The 24976-nt window shown below is 38.7% G+C and overlaps 1 protein-coding gene across 2 annotated transcripts in view; it reads left to right on the top strand.

The window, feature by feature from the left end:
* The first annotated feature begins 3756 nt into the window (after positions 1-3756).
* Positions 3757-24976, top strand: part of LOC127217801 (adhesion G protein-coupled receptor E4) — a 51495-nt gene continuing 30275 nt past the window's right edge. The window contains exons 1-7 of one of the 2 annotated variants that reach the window (XM_051178798.1): positions 3757-3828; positions 7049-7099; positions 7830-7952; positions 13809-13961; positions 20429-20469; positions 21768-21903; positions 22891-22992. In XM_051178798.1, coding sequence (XP_051034755.1) covers positions 3798-3828; positions 7049-7099; positions 7830-7952; positions 13809-13961; positions 20429-20469; positions 21768-21903; positions 22891-22992 — 637 coding nt within the window. In that variant the 5' untranslated portion in view covers positions 3757-3797. Of the gene's footprint in view, positions 3829-7048; positions 7100-7829; positions 7953-13808; positions 13962-18685; positions 18891-20428; positions 20470-21767; positions 21904-22890; positions 22993-24976 lie in introns of those variants that run through there. The other variant, XM_051178799.1, reaches the window with a different exon arrangement.

Consider the following 24976-nt stretch of genomic DNA (forward strand, 5'->3'; position numbering starts at 1 on the left):
CTGTCAAGTCATTTGGGGTAGGGACCAATTTTAAGGTTTATTGCATTATGGTTTGATAAGTTACATGAAATTATTTCAATCTTCTTGACTCCACAAAGTTTTTTTTGTGCTCTAGTGTGTGGTCTATATTTGACCACATGTTTTACTGTGTTTACTTTTTGTTCAGATGGCCTGTGTATTGAAGAAAGTGTGGTAGTGTAACAGCCTACTATTGGTGTATTGATGCTAGCAGGTATCTTTAAATTTAGTGGTAGATTTGTCACGAAATCGGGCACTGCAATATTTGGTACATAATATATTTAGGATAGTGATATATTTTCTGTTTACTGCTTTCTTCATTAGAAGGAAATGTCCTTCTTTGTCTCTTCTAATTAGTTTTACTTTAAACTTTATTTATCATGTATTAGGGCCTGCATGCTTACTGATATCACTTGATTGGAGAACTTTTGTTCCTCTCTTTAATCTTTAAAGCGAAGATGTGTTTCCTGTAGACAGCAGATAGGTTTTTTTTAAATTGATCCATTCAGTCACCCTGTGCCTTTTGATCAAAGAATTATGGCCACTGATATTTAAAGACTTGTTGCAATGTATAAGTCAATTGTGGTCATTGTATTGTTAATTTTTGGTAGTGTTACTTGCGTTCTTGGTGGAATTTTATATTTTAATAATATGGTTTTGTATTTCTTTCCTACAGTCTTTCTGCTAGCTGCATAGCTGCATCCTCTCTCTAGTCCAAAATGATATTTATTTCTTACTTTTATTTTTTTTACATTTGCTTGGTTGGATGTAAATCTTTTAGGCTGTTTAATTTATGAAAAATTTTCTTTTTCCTTCAAATTACATTAAACAATTTTACTTGGTATAATATCTAGGTGGCAATCATAGTTTTTAAAATTATTATTGAATATATTCTTGTTAAATTATTGTTAAATTTATTCTTCTCTCATACAGTAATCCTGACTGTAGCCTCCCCTTGCTCCTCTACTCCCAGTCATAGCCTATTCCCTCTCTTCTCCAGATTTACTGCTCCTCCATTTCCCTCCAGGAAAGAGCAGACCGCCCAGTGATTTTAACTGAACATAGCATAACAAGTTGCAAAAAGACCAGACATAAACTCTCATATCAACTCTAGATGAAGCAACCCTGTGGGAGGAAAAACATCCCATGAGCCAGCGAAAACAAAAAAGTTAATGAAATGAATCCTAATTATGTTCTGCTGTACTCATGGGATCAGTGCCTATCCCAGTTGTTATCTGAGAGACTCCCTCCAGCTTCTGATAGGTGCAAATACAAAGTCTCATAGCCAATCATTAGGCAGAGCTCAGGTAACAGTCAGAAGAAGAGAAGGCAGGGTTGTAGGAGTCACAGGTGTCGAGAACACCAAGAGAACAGGACCCACAGACTCAAATAGACAGGCTCATAGGGTTTCAAAGGGAAGTTTTGTTATTTCACAGATTTGCAAAGAACAATGTTTTTAATGATACTATGCATTTGCTATTCTATCTTAGATACCAGACACCCACTGTCATTTCCTTCAGGAGATTCTCTTCTCAGTTTTGAGTGATGTTCTAATAATGCAAACCATTGCTGCAATGACTCATTTACAATGACATTAAGTACTTCCTATATTTTCTCCTTCAGAAATGGATTTTTTTTTTTTACATAAGGAACCTCTATTTGGTTCAAAATGTAAAATAGCTGGTGTGGTGAGAGTTTCAGTTACATCAGATTCCCAGCCACATATTTTCAAAAGCAGATGATACTGTAAGTTTTGTAGGTGATTTCCAAAGATTTTTATGAAAATACAGATTCACAATGTGTTTCCTGACATCTGACCTAGGAGAGACTGTTTCATGGATGACATCATGCTATTCATGATATTCTAGAGTCTTTTGCTCCATCCACATAGAAATCACAAGTAGACAAAAGAAAACTCTTCCAGTGTTGGTAGTCTAGAGCTGTGGAACACTTCAGGCCTATCTGCTGGACTGGGAAAGATGAAGGCTTACAGCATCAGGGCCTGTGAGCTATTACTACATTGCTCTAGGGTTGAGAATGCAGTGGAGTATGGAGCTATGCACTCAGATGGTAGATTACTGTTCTGAACTTTAACTCCCACCAGTGGCTTGAACACAACATCACTAATAGCCAGTCCTCTGCTTCCAACACCTATGAACTATAGCAGCAGACAGAAGCAGACAACATCTGTGTGTCACACAACATCAGCTGGTGTTTAGGCGTTATAGGGCAGACTTTCTGATAAGGTTAACAGGAGTTAGTGTTATAGCCCTCCAGGCTAGGATCTCTGGACACACCAGAGTTTGGCAAGTCTCTGAAGCTCATATAGTGACTAGGAACTGCAGCCACTTATCTTTATCTCTTCACAGTGTTCATCATCATTGTTGCCTCTGCTTTCTGCCTCTAAGTCTCTTCAGTTGTCCTTTCATTACTTCTGTTGCTGCCTCTATCCTCTCGTTCATCGGCACCTCTCCAATTTTAACAGTGATAAAGAGCAAAAGTAGACAACCAGGGAAAATGCGTTTAATTGCACACACATGTACACCTATATGGCACATAAATCCATCTACTGACAATCTATCAGTGGCAACATTCCTGAAGCAAAGTGACTCTCCTTCACCCAGCAGTGACGAACTGCAAACAGCCCCCCAAGTATCGAAAAGAATGCACTACTGTGGGGACTTAGGGGACCCTGTTGCTTATTATTTGCTTTTTGATTCCTTCCAGCATGTGTGTGTGTACATATGCGTGTGTTACATTCTTTTGAGTGCACAAATGTGTGTACTTATGCATGCCCACACAGAAAGCAGAAGAGGTTGTCAGCTGACTTCTCTCATTCTCTGCTTTGTTCCTTTGTGACAGGGTAACTGGCAAAACTGGAAAACTTCCATTTTGTCTAGGGTGACTGGCCAGAAAGATCCAACTTCCTCCACCCTCCACTCCTGGGGTTACAGGCATGTGGAGCTGTTTCCATATTTTTTACATATATGTTAATAATTCCAACTCAGCTCCTTATGCTTGCATAGAAAGCACTCTTACACAGAGTGCCATGTCTTCAGGTCCAGACTGTACAGTTTTTGAAATAAAGAAAATATGAAATTTATAATTAAAAATAGGTTGACTATGAAGGCTGAGGTGGTGCAAATCCAGAAATGAGATGATATTTAAAAATTTTGGATTTCAGACATTAAAAATGAAGTTTTAGGATTTTATAGAATGCTATGGTAACTACAGTTAGTTATAATATAGCATAGTCCCTGCTATAAAAATAGGCCTTAAGTGAAATCATAGAAAATGATGCACCCGTGAAGCAATAAAGGCTCTTTGTTTCAAATTATTTCACCATGCAATGTCATATGTAAATGTAGTATTGCCCATCACAAATTAATGTAACTGTTAGTGAAAACTTGAAAAGAAATAGCAACCATGAATATAAGAAAAACATTACTATGAACCCATCAATGTGTTACCTAGGTCTTAAATTCCAGCAGAACTGAGGTGCATTGAATGCTGATGCTTGGCTATTGATTGAGGAGTAAGCATGCCTGCTCCAGTCAATGATACTCTGGTCACCTTTGACATGTATTTTCCTCAAGATGGGTTGTCAGATGTAAGTCCTGATAGAAAGAGGTGAAAGTCAATGGGTTTGATATGAATTGTTTATCTGTCTTCTAACTTTTCCGACCACCAAGATATGATTGTTCATCGATTCATTCCAGGAACTCTCACCTAGTCTTGTTGGATAGATTCTGAGATCTTTGGTGGTGGCAACTGGAGATATGGAAATCAGGTGCTTGCCGCACACCACAGGTAAGTGGAAAAGGCTTCTGTCATCTCCTTGTGGTTTTGCTATTGTAGCAATTCTTACTTACCCTTCATTGTTAGTTTCTCCAGCAACAGTATCACGTGATTGTGCTATTAAATATCTGTGCTGCATTTATTTTGAGATCCCTCATGCAGTGACTATAAGCACCAAAGAAAATGAAAACACATGCTGAATAAAACCAAACCAAACGTCTATTAAAAGCTGACATTTTCAACAGAAAAGCAAACTATCAGATAAACTTGCAGATTTAAGTGAAAATATACATCCATAAAATTTTCAACATTATCATGATGAACCTGCAGTGGCCAAAACTATGTAAAATGTTCTTGGACCTGATATAAAAATGAGATTAAAAGTGATTAATTGTGCATTACAGTTTAAGAAATAGTTTTGCATTTTGTTTGTATCTCTCTTGCCCTACTTTTGATTTTTCTGTCTTATAGGAAGGGTCATAAAAATTTAGGAAGGTGAGTATGAATATTAAAATCAGCATTAAGTGCCCTATGATGATGAAGTCAAACTACCTAGAGATGAATGTGTATCTCTTACTTACCATGCAGTGTAAATTAGCAGTCAAAGCATGCATGACATTCGTGTCCTCAGGTCAATGTAATAGAAGCAATTCTTCAACTAAGGTTCTCTTTCTCCATTTGATAACCAGGAGCAGCCATCATATCATCCATTGGGCTTTGCTTAATCAGCTATCTTTCAATATTGTCATGGCTCTTCAATTAAATTATTCACCAACTAATCTGCTCTCTCTTTATTTTCACACTTGGGTGATTGTCTTGTAGTTGCTATGAACTATTGTCTTGACAGAACATGAGCTGCTACCTCTCATCAGAGCTGCCAACAGTAGTTATGGGTTCTCTTTTTTACCCAAGGTTTAGCTCCTTCTCTGCAAGGTTAGCAGGAGTGGTCTTCTTAGAATAGCTAGAGACATTTTAGAAACTGTCCTTATCCAGAATTTAGATGAAAGCATAGATTAGAGTGCCACAGTGCCTTGCATATATTCCTCAGAAAGGGTGGTGAGGCAGGCGGATGCCACCAAAGTCAGTTGGATCCTTATCTGGTTAGCTTGAATATCTCTTACTTAGCTGTAATCCCTCTTATGTATCGTCTTCAGAGTTTCCAACAACACTGTTTTAACCCTAACTTTCTTTTTAACTCTAACATTTGCTTTCCTTGAACACTACAAACATCTGTTTTAAAACATGTCAGCAGAATCAGATATCTATAAAACCAATATGCCACTCTCCTTGGATTTTATACCACTCTCCTTGGATTTTCTGGGTAGGATTTGGGGAAGGAGGGAAAGTGGGGCTTGAGAGAGACAGAAAAATCAACTTTCAGGCTAAGGGTTTGTTAGGAATCCTGATAAATGATAACATGAAACAGGGGTTTTACCCACTTCAAAGAGCACAGAATTAATTATTTTAAGCTACCCTATGTGAGAGCAGGGGGAAGAAAACTGTTGTGCCCAGGGAATTAGGCCCAGGGACAGCACACTTCAGTTAGATTTAGAGGCGTAGCTTTATCTTGTATTTTTGCTTGTGCAGGTGAAGGGAAGGTCCTGAGGATACTCCTGGATAAAGGGCACATGGAACTAAGCTTGGGCTTAGTTAGTGCATAATGGAATGTTTCTGGCTTTAGCCATTCTCCATTTAGGGGGTGTGTTATCTGTAAATGCCTGGTTCAAGCAAGGAGGAGAATTAGCTCTCATGACATCTGTGAAATGGAAGGCTTTTTGTATCAACTCTAAGAGGATTATGAGGTCAAATACACAGTCTGTGCTTTTCTACTTTTCACTCATCTTCTTGAGAACATGAATATCACTATAGCTTAAATGTCCCTTACAAACACTATTCCCATCAGCCATGTGATTCAATTGAGCATAAGAAATATGTTCAATGTGAGGAAAGTTGTACCACATTTCTGAAACATACACTACATCAGAGACACAATACATACAAAATGAACAGCATTTTAAATAATCTGTATACTAATATGTATTTTTTCTACTTACACATGATTACATGATAAAGGGCTAATCTCTTAACCCTTTTAGATGATCTAAAAATATAGGATTGAAATCAATTTCAGCTTCTTATGGTACTATGCACTCTTTTCATGACATACACATGTGGAACATTTGAATCAAAGCACACGTGGATTCTCACAGAATACTTTCATAACATTAGATTCACTGAAATTCTTTTTGGAGATGGGCATATTTGTTGCCTGTTTCTCAAAATCCAAATAAGCATTAATGGTTGCTATGTTTGGAAAGAAACTCTTTGGCAGCACACTTGTCCCTCAGTTGACTATATTATTGGAAGTAAGACTTCACACGTGCTCCTGGAAGTAACTTCAGTTAAACTAATTGGATCACCAAGGTAGACATAGGTAGTCTTTCCTTTGGATTACTATTAGGTTCTTGTCCAAGTTTGCTTTCTGATGCTGTGGTTAAAATAAATAACTAAGGGAGGAAAAGGTTTATGTTAGCTTACAATTATAATTCTTATAAATAGAATTCAAGATAAGAACACAGATAATTAAATGATGAAGAGACCAAAGAGGGATGCTGCCTATTGACTTGCTTACCATGACTTGGTCAGCCAGCTTTTTTATACAACCTGGACCACCTGCTCAGGGCTGGCACAGCCTCCAGTGCCTTGGGCCTTCCCACATAATTACTAATTAAGAAAACAGCCACAGATGAAAAATTACTTTAATAAAGATTCCCTCTTCTAAGATATGCCACGTTTGTGTTGAGATGACAAAAATCAAGCAGTGTAATAAAAACAGACTCATCCAGAAAAGTCACCTAACATATGAATTCTTTTTTCAGTGTTTTTTTTTCATATGCTGATTATCTTTAGATTCATATACAGTGTGGGTTTAGAGGCCTGCACTGGAAAGAGGGGCCCCTAAATATAGAACAAAGACTGTGGATATGGCATCTGTGTGCTAGTCTTGAAGAAACATCTGAGTTCACTGGTGAGTTCACAGCTATGATAGGATGTACTTCTCTCTGTTCAGTGTTTTCATTCTTATCATAACTCATTATAACCACTGTAGTGAGCTAATGTGCATGAATATAAGCGTCTTCTCTATAGGGCAGACAGAGGCTATAACACTCCCAAGCAGAGCTAGAGCCCCAAAGCAATCCAATTAGAATGTTCCCTCCTCTTTCTATTTCAGCTCTTGGTGTCTTGCTGGTCTGGTCCGTGGTCCAACTGCAGAATGTTTCAGGTGAGTCTATTCATGGATAAAGCCTGGGGAAAAGATAGTGGAGTATAGGATTCTATTATCTAGAAGTGAAGTGATCATTGTTAAGTGTGGAACTCTTTATTGTCATGCCTCTAACATCTTCATCTTCACAAGCATTCTTTCCATCACTTAGCTGAGCAATTACACATGTAATTTCATTTGATGTTCATGATGTCACTATGATAAGATACCATAGTTATAAAGAAAACAAAATTCACATGTGGTAATTGGTTTTCTAGATGAGGAGCTGGCTCCAAGTCACAGAACTGAAAGAAGCTAGCCTATGTTCTTGACCTAAACTTGTGTCATTGCTAGCACTGTGATGTATGATTTGAACTCCAGTTATCATACTTACACTTAAAGCATATTTAAATTAGCAACTAAGGCATCTCCACAGTTCTTGAAGCTGGGTCTTTTGTAGACCCATTCCTGTCAGTCATTGTTGTATGGAACCCCTCTTTCCTGTTGGGAAGATGTTACTAACTTGTCCTCTGATCAGCAGTGAGGATTCAATGACTAATGAAAGTTCTCAGGAAAGAAAACATAAGGTCCCCTAATTGAAACTTGACAGTTTGGAAAGTAGTTGCATATGTAAGAATATGGATATGGGAAGGCATTGTGAGCATCTACATGAAGAAGTTGGATAAATAGAAAAGAGATCTCTGAAAGAACATGAGAAAATACATAAATGTTCTCTCTGTGTTCTCTGCAGCTTCCTGCCCTCAGTGCAATGAAAATGCTACCTGCTACAACAGCACCCACTGTATTTGTGAAAATGGATACAGGACAAAACCTGATAATAGAAAAATTATTGAGCCACATGAGAAATGTGAAGGTAAAGAAGTCTGTCTTCATTTGCTTTCTCTTGTGATTCACACTCTAGGCAACCTGAGGAGGAAATGGTTCCTTTCCATTACAGAGGGAATTCAGGACAGGAACTCAGGGCAAGGAATTGGAGAAAGAACCTGAAGCAGAAACCATGGAGGAGTACTGTTTACTGGATTTTTCTTCATGGCTTACTCAATATGGTGATTTGAATGGTTTCTATGGGCTCCTATAGTTAACTGCTTGGTTCCCAGTTGGTGTAACTGTTTGAGAAGGATTAGAGGGTGCGGCTTGTTGAAGGAGGTGTGTCACTGTGGGTAGGCTTTGAAGTTTTAAAAGCTCATGACACTACCAGTTAGCTCCCTCCTGCCTGTGGATCAAACGAGATGCAATTGCCCAGCTACTGTTCCAGAACCATGTGTGTTTATCTGCTGCCGTGCTTCATGTCATGATAAGTCCCCAATCAAATACTTTCTTTTACAGATTGCTTTTGTCATAATGCCACTTCACAACAAAAGAACAATCTGTGGGAGCCCTTTTTTCAATTGAGGTCCAACTATCAAAAAAGCCCTTTGTTGTGCCATGTTAACAAAAATACTAAAGAGTACAATGTGCCAGGTTACTTGTTATTAAAAATTCTTATGCTCCTTGATCAAACATTGATAGGTCATGCAGATTTCGGAGATCTTTAGAAGAATCATTGACAAAGTAAAGGTATTAACCACGTGTATTCATATTATATTCTTTGGACAGACAGGGGCCATGTGGCTCTTTGGCTCAAGGAATCTTTGATCTCTAGACATCTTTATTGGTTTCATTTCTCTTGTGACTAAGTACCCTGAAATAAGCAACTGTGAGGAACAAAAGTTTCCCTTAGCTCACTGTATCAGATTACCGTCTATCACTTTAGAAAAATCAAGGTGGGAGGGATGTTGAACAGGAACAGAATGAATGAGGCAGCTATTCCCTTTTCACTCAATCGTGGGCCCCGTTTAAGAAGTGGTTCTGCCAGGATGTGTCTCTGGTGCAGCAAAGGACTTTGGGAGCACATTCCCCACAGAGGGATACTCCCCTTAGCCTAGAGGCAGGAGGGAGGGCCTAGGCCCTACTACAAATGACTTGACAGATTCTGATGATGCCTCCTGGAAGGCATCACCCTCCCTATGGAGTGGGGGAAGGGAATGGGACTGAACGGGGTCTCGGGGGGCATGGGAGGGATGAAGGGAGAGGGAACTAGGATCGATATGTAAAATAAGTATATACATACATACATACATACATACATACATACATATATATATTTCTGTTCACATTCAGGGTGGCAGATCTTCTTACCTTAATTAAGACAATGAAAGGGATCCTTCACAGGCATGTCCCCATGCCAACAGAACCAACAATATTTCTCTTATTGAGACTCTTTTCCAGGCCATTCTACCTTCTGTCATGTTCACAATTAAAACTGATAATCACAACTCTAGTTGTAAATTGCATCAGTTTCACAATTAAAACTAATCATTGTATACTCCCCTCACTTAAACTTCATCTATGGTCTGACAGCAGTGAAAATGGATGTTCAGAAGGACTGGTTGTATTATTATGGGAAGAAATCAGAATCCTGGGAGAACCTGCTATGATTTCTAAGTTCTTGTGTCCTGGAACAGTGAATTGAACCAGCTACATATGGATACTGGGAGCAAGAAAGTTAGTTTATAAAGAGAAAAGCCAATAGTACTCCTCAAGATAGAAGGAGATGGGTAAGCTTAGAAAAGACAGAAATTCATACTTTATAAATATCAGTTCTGGTCTTTTACATAACATGTATTTCCTCTGTGAATTTCTTAAGATTTTTTTTGGTCCCTACATTATTTTATTAAATGCATCCCCCCTAGAGAGAGAATTCCAGTCTTTAAGCCAAATGTAATCTTTAATATACAAATATTGATGTCTTTCCTCCCACCTATCTCTTGAGACAGATGAGCATTATGTTAGGAACACTTTAAACAGTATTCTCTTTCAACCTCATTTTTAACCATTTCTAATAATGACCTCATTTATCCTAACTATAATTCTTCTATTAGATACATTTTGTTAATGTGATAAACACCATGACCAAAAGTAACTTACAGAAGAAACAGTTTGCTTTGGTTTATGGTTTCAGGAAAGGAGTCTACAATGATGGGGATAGGCATAGAATCAGGCATCTGTATAAACAGACAACATGACTGCTTCATTGTATGGCTGAGGGGAAAGCTTTGTTGTAGATATGAGATGATAATAGCCAGAAACAACAGGAAGACATCTGGACAATGGTCCAGAGCAGAAAGAGAAAGTAGATAAGTAGATTTAATGTCACCAGAAGACTGGACATGGACAGGGCTGGAGAGAGGAGAATAGCAGGGGATAGAGAATAAAGAAAACATAGTGAGAGAAATAGGAGCAAAACATAGTGAGAGAAGTAGGAACAAAAGAGAGTGGCAGGGCTCTAAGGAATATGTAGCTGGGAAGGGGGAGTGTGAATAGCCTAAAAGCTGGACAGAGTTAGGATAGGGGAGGAGGTGAGAAGGGCTAGGATGCTAGGATGAACTTTGAAACATGCAACAGGTATTGTGATACTGAGGGGATCTAGAAGATAGCATGAGTTTTGATATGCTAGAAGGTACCATAGGTAGCCAGCCATATTCCCCTTTTGCCAGGGGTAAGGTAAATAACTCATTTCCGTAAAGGGCAACCAGTTTCGAAATTTCCTGAAGAATGTTAGTTTTTATGTAACTTCCAGAAATCCTCCTATAGTCTAGGTTGAGATCACTAGACTTCCTTTTGGAGTTTGGGAACTTGGAGTTTCCTTTGGACCTAACAGTATCTAGAACCCGAGAATTCACATTTCATTCACAAATAGGAAACTGAGCCAATGAACAAGAAGTGGGCCAAGGCTATAAACCCTCAGAGTCCTCACTCAGTAGTGTACTTCTTTCAGCAAAGCTACACATTATATATTTGCTGTAACCCATAGAATCAATGCTACAAAGAGGAGATCAATTTTTCTTTAGCCTATGGTGGGCAGTATTTTATTTAAACTGTTATACTTGATATCTTGACTACCATAGGTTCATGGCCATCTCATGTGACAAAATGCATTTACACCAACTTTAAATATCCTAGTCTTTCACAGTCTTGACAATGTTCAAAATCCAAAATTAAAATACTACTCTGAGACTCAAAGCTCTGTATGCCTTGTAAAACCAAAATATAAACTGTATGCTTCATACATGTGATGATGCAGAGTATACATTATCTTTCCAAAGGGGAATAATGGGGGCATAGTGATGAAAGCTCGCACCAAAGGAAATGAAACACAACAGGGTAAACCTCAAATGCTATAGCTCCATGTCTGGTATCTGGGCCATTAGTTATATGGACTTAGATGGTTCTGCTCCTCCAGGTTTATCCCCCCTCCCCTCTTTTCAGCTGGTACCACTCCTTCAGTTAAGCTCTTCTTGGCAGGTATTTAATAGCTCTGGTAACTCCAACACCTTGAGACCTCCACAATACAGGTTTCACGTTTACAAATCCACATAGTAGGCTCTCATTGCCTCTCATGAACGAAAGCCCTGGCACACTTTGCCTGCCCACAAGAGTTCCCTGAAACCACAGAAGAAAAGTTCAAAACATCCTCATTCTTGCACTATTCATGCCTCCACTGCTGATCCCTTGGTAACAACAGTACCAAGTTTGGATGCCAGCTTAGGATGGATCCCTGACTCCTTGGATCACATCTGCAACAGAGTTGGTATATATTCTGAGAGCAGAAGCTCCCTGGGCCATCTTTTTACTCATTTCAATGGCTGATTGTCCTCTTGTCCTCAGGGCTCCCTCCCATTGTTCCAGTGCAGAAGAAGAGGTCTAACCTTGATGGCTCTAATCTCCAGTATTCACAGTCTCTTTTCTGGTGTACATTTAGGGCATCCACAAGCTTTTTGGGGTTACTTTCTCTCTATAGTATACATTTTAAGTTTCTTTCTTCCCTGCTTTCTTGTTATCCTTCTAGAAGTGAGTGAGATAATCAGTGATAACCATGCATGAACTCAGAACTGTGCTGCCTTGAAAAGTCCTCCGATGAATAAATTAGTCAATTATTTTTAAGTTTAGCTGTGTGCCAATTATTAGGACAAAGGCAGAAAACATCCAGATTCTTCAATGAAGCATACACAAGTGGACTTTAACTCAGAGTTAATGGAGGACTTATTTACCTCGGAGGTCTCTTGTGCCCCAGACCTCTAATGTCCTCATTACTCTCTGCACCATTGTGGTTTGAGATCCTTCAATAATAGCTAATTAAACTCTGCTTATAGAGTCATTCAGGTTTCTAATCCAGACTTCTGAAGTCTTCCACCTTCCTCAAAAGGACATAATGGTGGGGTCAATCATAATAACTCCACTTCCTAGTACCAGCATCATTTCCTATTTTTCTATTACGTATATGGGTGTTTGTCTGCATGTATTTGTACCATATTCATGTAGTTCTTATGGAGGCTGGATGACTGTCATTACAGATGGTTGTAAGCTACCATTTGGATTCTGGGAATTATACCTCTGTCTTCTGCAAGAGGAGACAGTGTTCCTAAACACTGATTTGCTTCTTCAAACTCTCAACTTCTGCATTAGTTATACTTTTGTTGCTTTTATAAATAACATAACCAAAAGCAACACAAGGAAGAAAGTGTTTTGGTTTGTGGTTTCAGGGACTAAGTCCATAACTTAGAAAGTCATAGTATGAGGCAGTCAGAGGTGATATATCACATCTCAAGTACATATAGGAATAACAAGAAGGAAGTGGGTCAAGGCTATAAACACCCAAAAGCCAACCCCAGTGATATTCTTCCTCCAACATGCCTTATAAACAGTGATATGAACAGAAAGCAATTATTCAAATACTTGAGCCTGTAGGAAACATTTATTATTTAAACCACTACCATTCCCTTGTTGCTGAGTATATGCTATAAGTCAGTTTAGCAAACTACATGAACCAGAATAAAATAAGCTACTCAACCCTTACTTTGGAAGTGTGATACAGTATTTGAGAAATCACTGCCACCATCACCATGCTCTAGAATCTATTTCTCAGCTTTTAATCTACTCCACTATTCTATTTCCTCTATTCATTTACTAGTACCTCATTATTATTCTGAGTATTATATAGGATGCCTCGGTGTCTAGAGATTGCTGCTGCCCACCTCACAGTCCTTTTGGATATTGCTTGGGGGTGTTACTCTACAAAGCACATGTATGTATTTTATTGGTATTTGTGATAATTAATCTTCATTGTCATCTTGACTGTATTTGGAATAATACCTGTGGGCATGTCTGTGAAGATCATTCCAGGGAGTCTTAAATGAGGAAGGATGATGTACCCTGAATGTGAATGACAAGACTCCATAGACTTGAATTCCAGACTAAACAAAAAGGCAACAAAGGGAAAAAAACAGCTTACTACCAGTATTGATTTCCATCTGCAGCCTGGTTGCTTATGCAATGTAACCAACTACCTCATATACCTATGTCTTGCTGTTATCAAGGACTGTTTCCCACACTTACACACAAGTCAAAATAAACCACTCCTTCCTTAAATTGCTTTTGTTATATGTTCGGAGACATAATAAAAAACAGTTTCTGAAGGAGAATTGTATTAAGTTTAAAACTTTATTCAAGGAAAACAGTCATCTTTCTCTTACTAATTTATCCAAACAGAGAACAAAGTATATTGTTTGGTAAATTTATAAGTAAAATCTAGCAGTAGAGATGCTGTAGGCAAGATAAAGAGATACAGCCCTATGAAAATAAAAGTGAGTGATTTTTTTTTTATTTGCAGATATTAACGAGTGTGAATTGGAGCTACCAGTGTGTCAGGATGTGTCATATTGTAAAAATAAAATCGGGGGCTTCATATGCAGCTGTGTAGTAAAATATCGAATCTTCAACTGGGTAGCTGGCATTGTTGATATTGATAATCCTGAGTGCTATGGTAAGTCTATATATACTTTTTTTTCCCATTATGCAAAGGGGTGGGTGGGCAGAGCTTGTGACAACTATGCCACCATTGACTGGAACACTAGAGTTATTTTTGTATTTTCATCCCTCAACCTTTTGCTCTATTTGATCTTTAGCAATACAATGCCAGTTGGATCAAATAACCGTTTCCAAATAGGAACCTTCCAAATTTGTCTACAATAGAGGTCTTTTCCCTTGTTCTACAAACAGACAGCTCTGATTTTCTGCAGAACTTCACAGCTTCTTTATCTTGCACTAATACCAGATTCAGTTCACATGCAAATCTGTATTCACAGTAAACCCTTTGAGTTCATGCTAATACTCCCAAGCCTTCCTTCATGAGCAACCTCCTTTCTACAGCAATAACAAATCGGCTTCTCAAGATTTACAATATATTTTACTACTCAGGTCACATAGAATATCATGCTTTAAATGATGCTGCATGAGGAGGTAGTACTTCCATTAACAAACTGAATTTAGTATACAATGTAAAAATTTTATTACATGTTTTTCACACAATAAATTTTGATGTTTTCCCTCCCCCAACTCCTCTCACACACTCTTCTCTTTCCTACTCCTCTCAGGTTCTCCTCTCTTTCCTACTTATCTAACTTCAGGTCTCCTTACCCCCACCACAATTTTTCTATTCAAAACCAATAACAAAAGAAAAAAACCAAGACAAAAATACCAACCACTACATAAACAACATAAAATGAAATCTCTATCTCCTCCCTCCTTTCCTCTTTTTCTCCCTCCTTCCCCCCTCCCTTTCTCCCTTCTTCCCTCCTTCCCTTCCACCTCTCTCTCACACACACATGTGCACACACAAATCATGTAGTCTGTTCTGTGTTGTCCAACTGTGTCCAGATATGGGTCTTGCATTAGAATATGGCTGATATATTCATTGATGCTCAATTGGAAAAAACAGAAAACTGATATGCCCTTTGTTGATAGCTATCAGTTGCATATAGCTTCTTGGTTAGGGTTGAGACATTATGTGTACTTCCCCTTCTTAAGACTAGTATCTTCTCATTAGCAATTAAATTTAGGTCAGAGTAAAAACTGAGTCATCTATAAATAGGAATAACAATAGAGTCAACTATGCTACTTAAACATTCGAAATAACAAATTGTCTAAGAATTCAATAGAATAAAACAAGAAATAATCCTACTTTTGAACACTTTCTATGATTAGAGGTCTAGGCATGGGTTAGCTGAGCTATCTACATTTGTCTCTTGGAGTCAATCAAGATTCTCAAACGTATAGGTTTATCTGGACCCTGAATTGAGGCAGTGCCTACTATTATGCTTACTCACATGGGTGCTGACAAGATAGTTTCATGTTTGCTTTGTGTGTAATGTCTTTGTGTTTAGGCAAGCTATTGATAGGTAACTCAGTATTCCCTAGAACTTATGACTCTCCTCAATCACCACCCTGGTATTGAAATTTAAGCATGCTTCAACATGCCAGCAGTTTTAAATTATTTTCAGAAGGCCTTCCTTCCAGGCTGGAAATATAGTAGAACCAGCGTGCTTGGTTTTTCACTAGTATCTACCCAGGTCTCTTTATGCTCTGCTTAGTTTTGAACAGTTACTCAAAGGATACTTTTGACTGAATTGTTGAACTGACAGATTCTCTACAGTGCAACTTTTACTGTGGAAATGAGCAAACATCTGTTTGCCTGAGATAGGGTACCTGTAGCAGGTGAGAGAAATCACATCATCCATGTAGCTTGGTGAATGGATATGTTTACTGAAGTTATCCTCTGGGCAAGGGATCATAAAAAGTCAGTGATGGCACTAAAAATCCCACTCCAGCATGGATGACAACTCACAAAAGCTTGTTCCTAGAAAGATCTTTCCTGAGGTTTAAGCACTAGGATGACTGGAGAGTTTCCTGTCTCTAGAAGTTACTACTGCCTATGTAGCCCATGTCAGGGGCCTTGTGAATCTAAATTTCGTGTGCTTCCTGAGACTGGAATTGTTTACTCATGAGTTTAGCAAGCTCTCTTCCAAGATGTAACACTTCTGTTCTAAGGAAATAGCCATAAAAGCCCAATCCTCCTTTTCTCCAGCTCTAATACTATTTCTCCCTGCTCTTCCACAATGTTCTCTAAGCCTAGGCTGTGGACACATTGATATTGACTATCTTTGTTCCTTTCTCCATGTCTGAGAATCAGATAACTGCCATAGTAAGAAGACTTATTCTGTGGGTGTGGCACAGTTACAAGTCTCTGCACTATATTTCTACCTACAATAAAGAGGTTTTTCTCAACAACTAATGTTTGGGAGGCAATTTGCCAAAATTATACATTTAGTAACAGAACAAGCACTGTGCTCTCTTTGGGGCCTGATTTCTATCAGTGGCTTACAGTACCAGATGTGAGTTCCACCTTGTGAAGGAGACCTTAATTCCAACTAGAAAACAGTCAGTTATACTCATAACTCCCATGCCATGATTGCATGAGTGGGCATATCTTGTCCAGCATGTAGTTGCATAGCATACAGGATTTCTTGTAAAATAAAACTGTTGGTGACATTTCCACAGTCCACATAACACTTTCCACTACTTTGAAAGCCAGTCTACATGGGGGTGCGGCAACCAATATGCCACAAACATAATCTGTGTCCTTCAACCAACAATTTTGGGTTTTTTTTAGGAATAGGGTTTGCCATCAAGTTCTGCCATACAACACACAGGTATTGGTAATAGTCTTTATTATTTGTGGGGCTTTGTACACATTTATAGCCAATAATTCACAGGGAGTCAGGCCATCTCTGACACAAAGATTTTCACTTAACGCTATGTCCTCTGGAGCCACATTTCCTACTCATAACAGCTCTGTTTGTTCTTCCAGATGCTTTACAAACTTGTAAGACACTCAAGGGTTAGTGTTACATAATGAAACTTTTTAATGATGGTGCACAGGACCTTAGATGTCCATCACCATTAATTCCAAGTAAGTACCACCTGTTTATGAAACAGGAACTACTAACAAGAACCAGCACAATATGAGGTGCTTTCAGTAACATCAGTGCAGCAGCATGGAGGAACACATAGCTCTCTGTTGTCCTCCATTACTCACAGACATCTTCTATGAGTCCCTGGTCCTCATCAGTCAACAGCTGCACTGCTGTATATCTTGGCTCAGCTGCCTTGTGGTGCTCAGTTCCATTCAGCCAGCTGTGTCTGGTGCTGGTGATAGCAATCATGCTATGAACCAGAACTATGGTCTTACCTGTCCATGAGCTGCACCTGACTTGTCAAACAGCCCCAGGTTGGATAAACATTTTTCCACTCATTGTACATTTTATAATATACACAATGGAGAAGAACCTGCCCCAAATCAAGCTTAATCTTTCCTTCCTTGAACTGCCACGTGGGTTTCTAAGGCATCTAGAAGCTCACTAGCACAACAGTTAGCTTTCTGGTAATTTCCTCCCCAGGAATTCCAGCTTAGCACCATACCCGCCACATTTGTCATCCAGTGGCCTTAACACATATCTCTGACTTCTTTTCTATTTTCTCTTCCACTATTGGTTACTTTAACAACTTCAGAACCAGTTTATAAATTCCAGTAACCAGGAGGCCTGCTCTTTTCTGAAGGGAAATGGCGAGCAAGGAGGTACAGGGGGACTGAGTAGAGGACAGGGGCAGGAAACCGTGGTCAGGATGTAATATGTGAGAGAAGAATAAATAAAAAATCACATTCTCTAAGACCTCTCTACCTCATATATGATTCGGCTGACAGGAATCAGCAAAGCCATTAAAGGCCCATGTCTATCCCAAGCCACCTGCTAGATCAACATCCATCTGCAATCCGTGAACACAGTCCTATAAGAGCCAATTAACTGGTCATCAAATGGCACTTCTCTATTGCCCAGTTTCCTCAGCAATGACTTCCCTTCTTCTAGTAAGTTTCTATCAGTAGTGTTAAGGAGATCTTATCTGCTGATGAACAGATGTCACCAACAGATTTTATATGACAGCCCATTAGACATGTTTTTGGGCTTTCAGGTTATACATTCTTTGTCTCAAGGATTGATATGAAATAATAATACATTTTTAATTTTCACAGCACTCAGATTGATCATATCCACCAGTCTGTCTCACAACCTCATTAGCAAGGTTATAAAAATGTCTACGTGTTTGTTTGTTTGTTTAAAAGTCTTCCATAATCCATGTCAGATGATTACCATTATTTTCCATACCCAGCTATTAATAAAAGTTTTGTCTGACTGTGAATTGTGTATTTCTCTTCCTTTATATTGTAAGTATGACCTGGTACTGTAGTCTGTCATTTTATCTTGCTGTCTTCTACTCATTATTTTTTTCTATGAGTCCAAAGTTTTTGGATCCAAGGAAGGGTTTTTTTTTTTTTTAACCACAGATTTAATTTATATTCTCTTACTTTTAAATCCAGCCAGGTCTAGGAAATAACCAGCAAACACCTGCATCTTACATTCTCCATTTTCTTCTTTCCCTGTCAAATCAAAAGACTAATGTATCTTTCTCAGTGTGATTCCTCTCCTATCTTCCAAGCTCTTTCTGGGAAGAAACCTGAACTCAGTTGCATGCTTTTTATGCACACAACAATGGCCAAGCAATGGATGCCATAGCTTGCTTATGGCTCCTCTCACATATGCTAATTTCAAGAATTATAATATATGTTTTACTCCATCAGCAGATTGGTGGTTATTCCTACAACTGTTTAAAGGACTTCACTCATCAATGATGCATGCTACCACATACCAAGTAGAAGATGGCCACATTGTGATTCCTTCCACGGACACTCCACTCTCAGACAGCTTACCCTCAGTTGCTTATCCTATCTTCCATCGCAGGGAGCATGCTACCACCACTTCAGGAAGAAGGCACAGCATGTCTTATTATATGAGGAAAGGTAGCCATATTGGGATTGCCTCTGCAGACACCTATCATCACAAATAACCAGACACTGTTACACCAACACAGGTGCCACACAGATGTTGCTTTCCAAATAGTTTCTGGGTTTGTTGGTACCGTATGACTTTTCTTGGATGATATGAACAAGTTAGCTATTCACCACATATTGAACACCATTGATAAATAAGTAATGATTCTACTCACATCTAACTTACTGAGCCAGTGAGTTTACTAGAGTTACTTACAAGAGTGTTATTGAGAGGTTATGAATGGGAGCTATATCAACAAGCCCACACAACAGGGACTGAAGCTCACTACAGACATGGGGATCCCTTAACACATTTTTTTTTTAAAAGTAGTTCATCAGATTTAACGGGAGAATCTTCTCTCCTCAGCAATTATTACTCCTTAAATAACCAGTGGATGGGGGGAAGGGAGCTTGTGAATTTTCTAAGTTTCCTAAACTTCCTTGAGGCTTTTAAACTTTGTTTACTTATGAAGTTTTATGTTTCAATTGAGAGGAGATAGCTAAACATCGGAGGTACTGTTTCCCTTCTAAAATCCTAATACAGTAAAAGCATATCTGAGGCCAAACAAGAATATATCACAATTGTAGCAAGGGCTTGGGAACAATAAAGGATTTGGTGAGAGGTAGGAAACAATATGAAAGGAAAACAGCATGGAATATGAACAAAGACAATTTACATATACATTATTAAAGAAGAAATAACTTAAAATTCATCTTTAGAATACATTTACAACTTTTTAGAATGTTTTCATTTATTTTTGAGAATTTATTTTGGAAATACATTTTTTGAGAATTATTTTGAAAATACATCTTTATTATGTTGTTTCCCTTCTTACAACTTCTCTTAAATCTTTTCCTCTCCTTACCCATTCAAGTATATGTTCTTTCTCTCTTAAAAAAATACCAAAGCCAACCAAATAAATAGCAACAAAAACAATAACAACATAGGGGCAGTGGAACAACCAGGAAAAGTCCAACTTGAGGGTGATTGGAAAATGAATGTGAACAAGATGTGGTGTTTCCCACATTTGTTTAAATGTGAATTTTTTTGGGTCAAGACCAGGCTGCAGAACTCCACAGAGACAGCTGACCTGAACAAGGGGGAGCTCATGGGCCCCCAGACTGATAGCTGGGAAACCAGCATTGGACCGACTCAGACCCCCTGAACATGGGTCAGTTAGAAGGCCTGGACATTGTAAGGGACCTCTGACAGTGGAACCAGGATGTATCCCTGGTGCAGGAAAGGACTTTGGGAGCACATTCCCCATGGAGGGATACTCCCTTAGCCTAGAAGAAGGAGGGAGGGCCAAGTCCCTACTCCAAATGACTTGACAGGTTTTGATGATCCCTCCTGGAAGGCTTCATCCTCCCTGTGGAGTAGGTGGGGAGTGGGATGGAGGGGGGATCGGGAGACATGGGAGGGAAGGAGAGGGAGCTGGGATCAATAAGTAAAGTAAGAAAAATTATATATATATATATATACATATAAAAATGTGAATTTTTTTCAGTGAATAAAGGGAAGAAAATAGGAACACAAGCAGATATTTGGGTGAGTGGAACGACGTCTGGGTATGGAAATCATCTACTCTGTTTTGCTGTGTCATTCTCTTGCTTAAGCACTATACTCACTCATTCTGGTTAATAATATAGACTACTTCTCATCCACAATCTATATTGTCTTCTGTCCCAGGTAAAGCCGGAAATATCTACATAGTAAATTTTGTTGTCATGATCTGGGGGAGGTTTTTTCTTCTTCTTCTTTTTTCATATTAATTTATTTTTTTATTTTTATTTTACATATCAATCCCAATTCCCTCTCCCCCTCCCTCTTTCCCTCTCTCCCACCCTCTCATGCCCCTTGACCACCCTCCCCTCCCACCACCCCCCACTCCACATGTAGGGTGATGCCTTCCAGGAGGGTCATCCAAATCCATCAAGTCATTTGGATTAGGGACTAGGATTTCTCCCCTGTCCCTAGGTTAAGGGAGTATCCCTCCATGGGGGATGTGCCCCCAAAATCCTTTTGTGCACCAGGAATACATCCTGGTTCTACTGTCTGAGGTTCCTTAGACTGCTCAGTCCTTCTGGCTGAGACCCATATTCAGGGGATCTGAGTCAGTCCCATGCTGGATTCCCAGCTATCAGTCTGGGGGCCCATTAGCTCCTCCTTGTTCAGGTCAGCTGTCTCTATGTGTTACTGCAGCCTGGTCTTGTCCTCCCTCTTTGCATCTGGATTTCAGTTTGGCTCAGTGTTTAGTGTTGGGTGTTTACTTGTTTCCATCAGCTACTACAGCTACTAGATGAGGGCTCTATGATGGTGGATAAGTTAGTAATCGATCTCATTATCAGGGAAGGGTATTTATGGTAGCCTTTCCACTGTTGCTCAAATTGTTAGTTGGCATCAGTCTTGTAGGTCTCTGGATATTTCTCTAGGTTCAGTTTTCTCCCTCTTTTATGGTCTCTCTCTCTCTCTCTCTCTCTCTCTCTCTGTCTCTGTCTCCTCTCATCTGTCTATTCCTCCCTCGGGGAGGTTTTATACCTAAAACTAATTCATAAAAGATGTATGACTGTGACATGCCTCACTCTTCTAATATGTCCATGATGACCTTCTACCACTGCGAATTAACTGCAATGGGATGTACATGGAAAATGAGACTCTTTGGGGTGGATTTATAGTCCTTCAGCTTTTAGTCAAAGACTTACATCAATTGTCAAAAATGTATCACTCATCCCATAGCACAATGGTTAATGTTGTTGGCTTCTGGAACCAGCCAGCAAAACTTAGTCACATTCTTTCTTCCTTAAATTTTGATAAGAATCCATATAATTGGCTGTATTTTTTGAAAGGGAGAATTGAATAGACATGAATCAAAAAAGAACTTTGCAAAAACAGCTACCAAAGTATTTCACCAAGTGGAACTCCATGTATTGAATGAAAACTCAGCTGTGCCAACAAAGGGTGAAAATTCTTCATTGGGAATAGGTAAGAAATACCAAGTTGACTTATTACAGCACAATAAAGAGAATTGAGTCCTGCCTGGTATACTCATGGCCTATGAAGAATAGAATCTGTTATTACCTGGAATTGAAGGCTTAATTTATGAAACTACCACATGAGTAGCACTCTCCACACACACTGGAGAATTAAGGATGAGTTAGTCACATTTCATAACCATGACAGAGTACCTAAGCAAATCCACATCAGGCATGAAAGGTTTACCTGACTGGCTTGGATGTGGTTGGGTCACAGATTTTCATTCACTCTGTTGCCAAAGCCAACATGACATTTGTCCATGTGCAGTGAGACAGAAATCATTTAACTACCGAATGCTGAGCAGAAGGCAGAAAGAACAATGGACAAACTGTGCATTTCAGATGCAAACTTACAGTGACTTCTCTCTTCCAATTGACCCACTAGTATCTAGAATCTTACAAAAATGCCATTTATCTGTATAGATAAATAAGCTGGTGATGCTACAGGCCTCAAAATGAACCCCAAAGCCCTAGGTAATGAGGCCCATGATATATTGTAGAGTGTTTATACAACCCTACTGGTCCCAGGTATGTATATTCTTTTTTTTAAAATGCTCAGAAGGGGAAGGGTGTTCAATCCTCTTTGCATTCCAGCTTCTTATATATGCTAATATTTATGTAGCTCTCTCTAGCCCCTATTCTTCTGTCACATAAAGGATCTGATTAAGTTAAATCTCAATATCCAATCAATCACCTCTCAATAGCCACCAACTGAGGGCAAAGCCTTCAGCCATGAGGGCTTTATCAGGAGACATTTTACAATCAAAGAATTAATGACTAGTGGATAATCATCCTCTTAGTGTTCCAACTTTCCCAGATTGGCAAAAAGCATATAAAAATCAGACTTCCAAATATAGGAATTTCCTAGAAAACATCATCATCACCATTAGTAATATTGCTATACGTGTGGAAGAACTTACTTTGTCATTACTTTCAGTATATGAAACCAAGAGGTGCAATAGTATGATTCTTCTGGAAGCTGGAAATAACACGATGGAGATTGACTGTGCCGATGCTCTCAAAGGAACCAAGAGTGGAGGTGATATGTTTAAGATTAGCATTTTTTTTTCCTTCCAAGTGACTGGGTCAAGGACCATACACTCAGTTTCCAAGGCAGAGGTACTCTGACAGTAGGTAGAAAAGATCTTCCTTGACTACTGATTAGATACATCCAGAGACAAAGTTAAGGAATTCTTACAAGAACAGCATATTTTGCAGCAGACACTAATGTAAGAGCAGAGTTGTACTGCTGTGCTTTCTGACAAGGGATAGGCTTGTCACATTTTAGTATGATAGTCTATCATCCTTAAATTTCAATGGTGCCAGGCAATCATTATCTTGACCACTATTGCTTCTGAAATTTGTTTCATAAACACTTTATTTTTGGCAAACTCATTTTTTTAAAAGACCATATGGAAAACACTGTAGAACTTTTTTTGTCATAACTATTCAAATTTCCTATTTTTTTTTAAATGAAGGCATAGTGGTATGCTGATCAAGGGTCATGGTAGCATCAGTCAAACTTCCTACGCAAAGACAGAGAACAGGCTTCAATAAATATTTGATGAAAAATGGGAGAAATATAGTGGGGAAGGAAGGAAGAAAAGAGGGAAAATACATAAAAAACAGTTTCAAATAGAAAGATCTGGTTATCTTGAGAGGTATTCTTGCTGTATTTACTTGACAAATTCCTAATATTCTCGTATCATCACTATTAACTGAAATCTTTCAATCCAAGGAGGGTAAAGTTCTAATAATGAGCTGATTTCCAAATATTTTGTGTTATGAGTGCTCTGTCTGTCTGTCTGTCTATCGTTGTGCCAGAAGAGGCTATCAGATAACATAGATGGTTGTGAGCTACCATGTGGTTTCTGGGACTTGAACCCAGGACCTATAGTAGAGCAACTGGTGCTCTTAACTGCTGAGTTATCTCTCCAGTTGCCGATGAGTTGACTTTTTAAAATGTAGTAAATGATAGCGGAGGTGGTGACAGACTTTAGTTTTAAACAGGAAGTAGGTCAGAGTCTCCCCCAAAAGCATCATTCTGTGCTTTGGCATGACTGGGATGGGGGTCCTGCTGCTTTGCATTTTTACATTTGGAAAAACATTCTCTAACCATTCTAACTTCCCTGCATTGTGATTCATATCCTAATAGGAGTGTACCACATACAGGCTCGTCTATCTCAGTGATGGGAATGCTGTTCTGAGTTGAACCTCCCAACATCATTCAATAAATAGATTCCATCTTTTCTTTTCTACTGGAATCTCTACACCACTAGGGGAGTTACTGTTTGACTAGACAAGTGGTTCTGGGTACTTTTTTTTTGCCATAAATATATGAGCATCAAGAAAAACTAGTTTAATATTTACAGTGTTAATCAGTTTTATTCTGGGGTTATAAAACAATTCACTATCTAAAATGTCATTAAATAAACATGCATAACTTTAATTTTACATGGGATCAAAAATATGATTTCTATAATATAGTAAAACCTGCACACTGTAAGATAACAACAACACATGAATAATTGCAATTCATGTATTTAACTTTTAAAATTATCTTCTAATTCCATGAAAATGGGAAGAAGAGAGAGAGGAAAATAGGAGGGTCAAGAAAGGAGGGATAAAAGAGAGAAAAGGTTAGGAAAGAAGGGAGATAAATATAAAGAGGAAAGGAATGTATGTATATATTGATAGAGAAGAGTGGAGAGGGCATGAGAATGAATAATTAGATAATCTTGAGGGAACTTGAGGTATAAGGTGGTAATGCATTTTTTCTTACTCTGTTTATGCTTTGAAGCACAGGTAATTGCTAACCGTGTTTTACACACACACACACACACACACACACACACACACACACTCATATACACTAATGTGCGTATATAATATACAGTGATTTTATATACACATATGTGGTCTTAATTAGGTCTCCAATGCTGTGATGAACACTATAACCAAAGGAAACTTGGGGAGGAAAGGAATTATTTCACTTACATTTCAGGTAACAGAAGTCCGAGAAG

Source organism: Phodopus roborovskii, unplaced genomic scaffold, assembly GCF_943737965.1.
Source record: "Phodopus roborovskii unplaced genomic scaffold, PHOROB, whole genome shotgun sequence".
Classification (NCBI taxonomy): domain Eukaryota; kingdom Metazoa; phylum Chordata; class Mammalia; order Rodentia; family Cricetidae; genus Phodopus; species Phodopus roborovskii.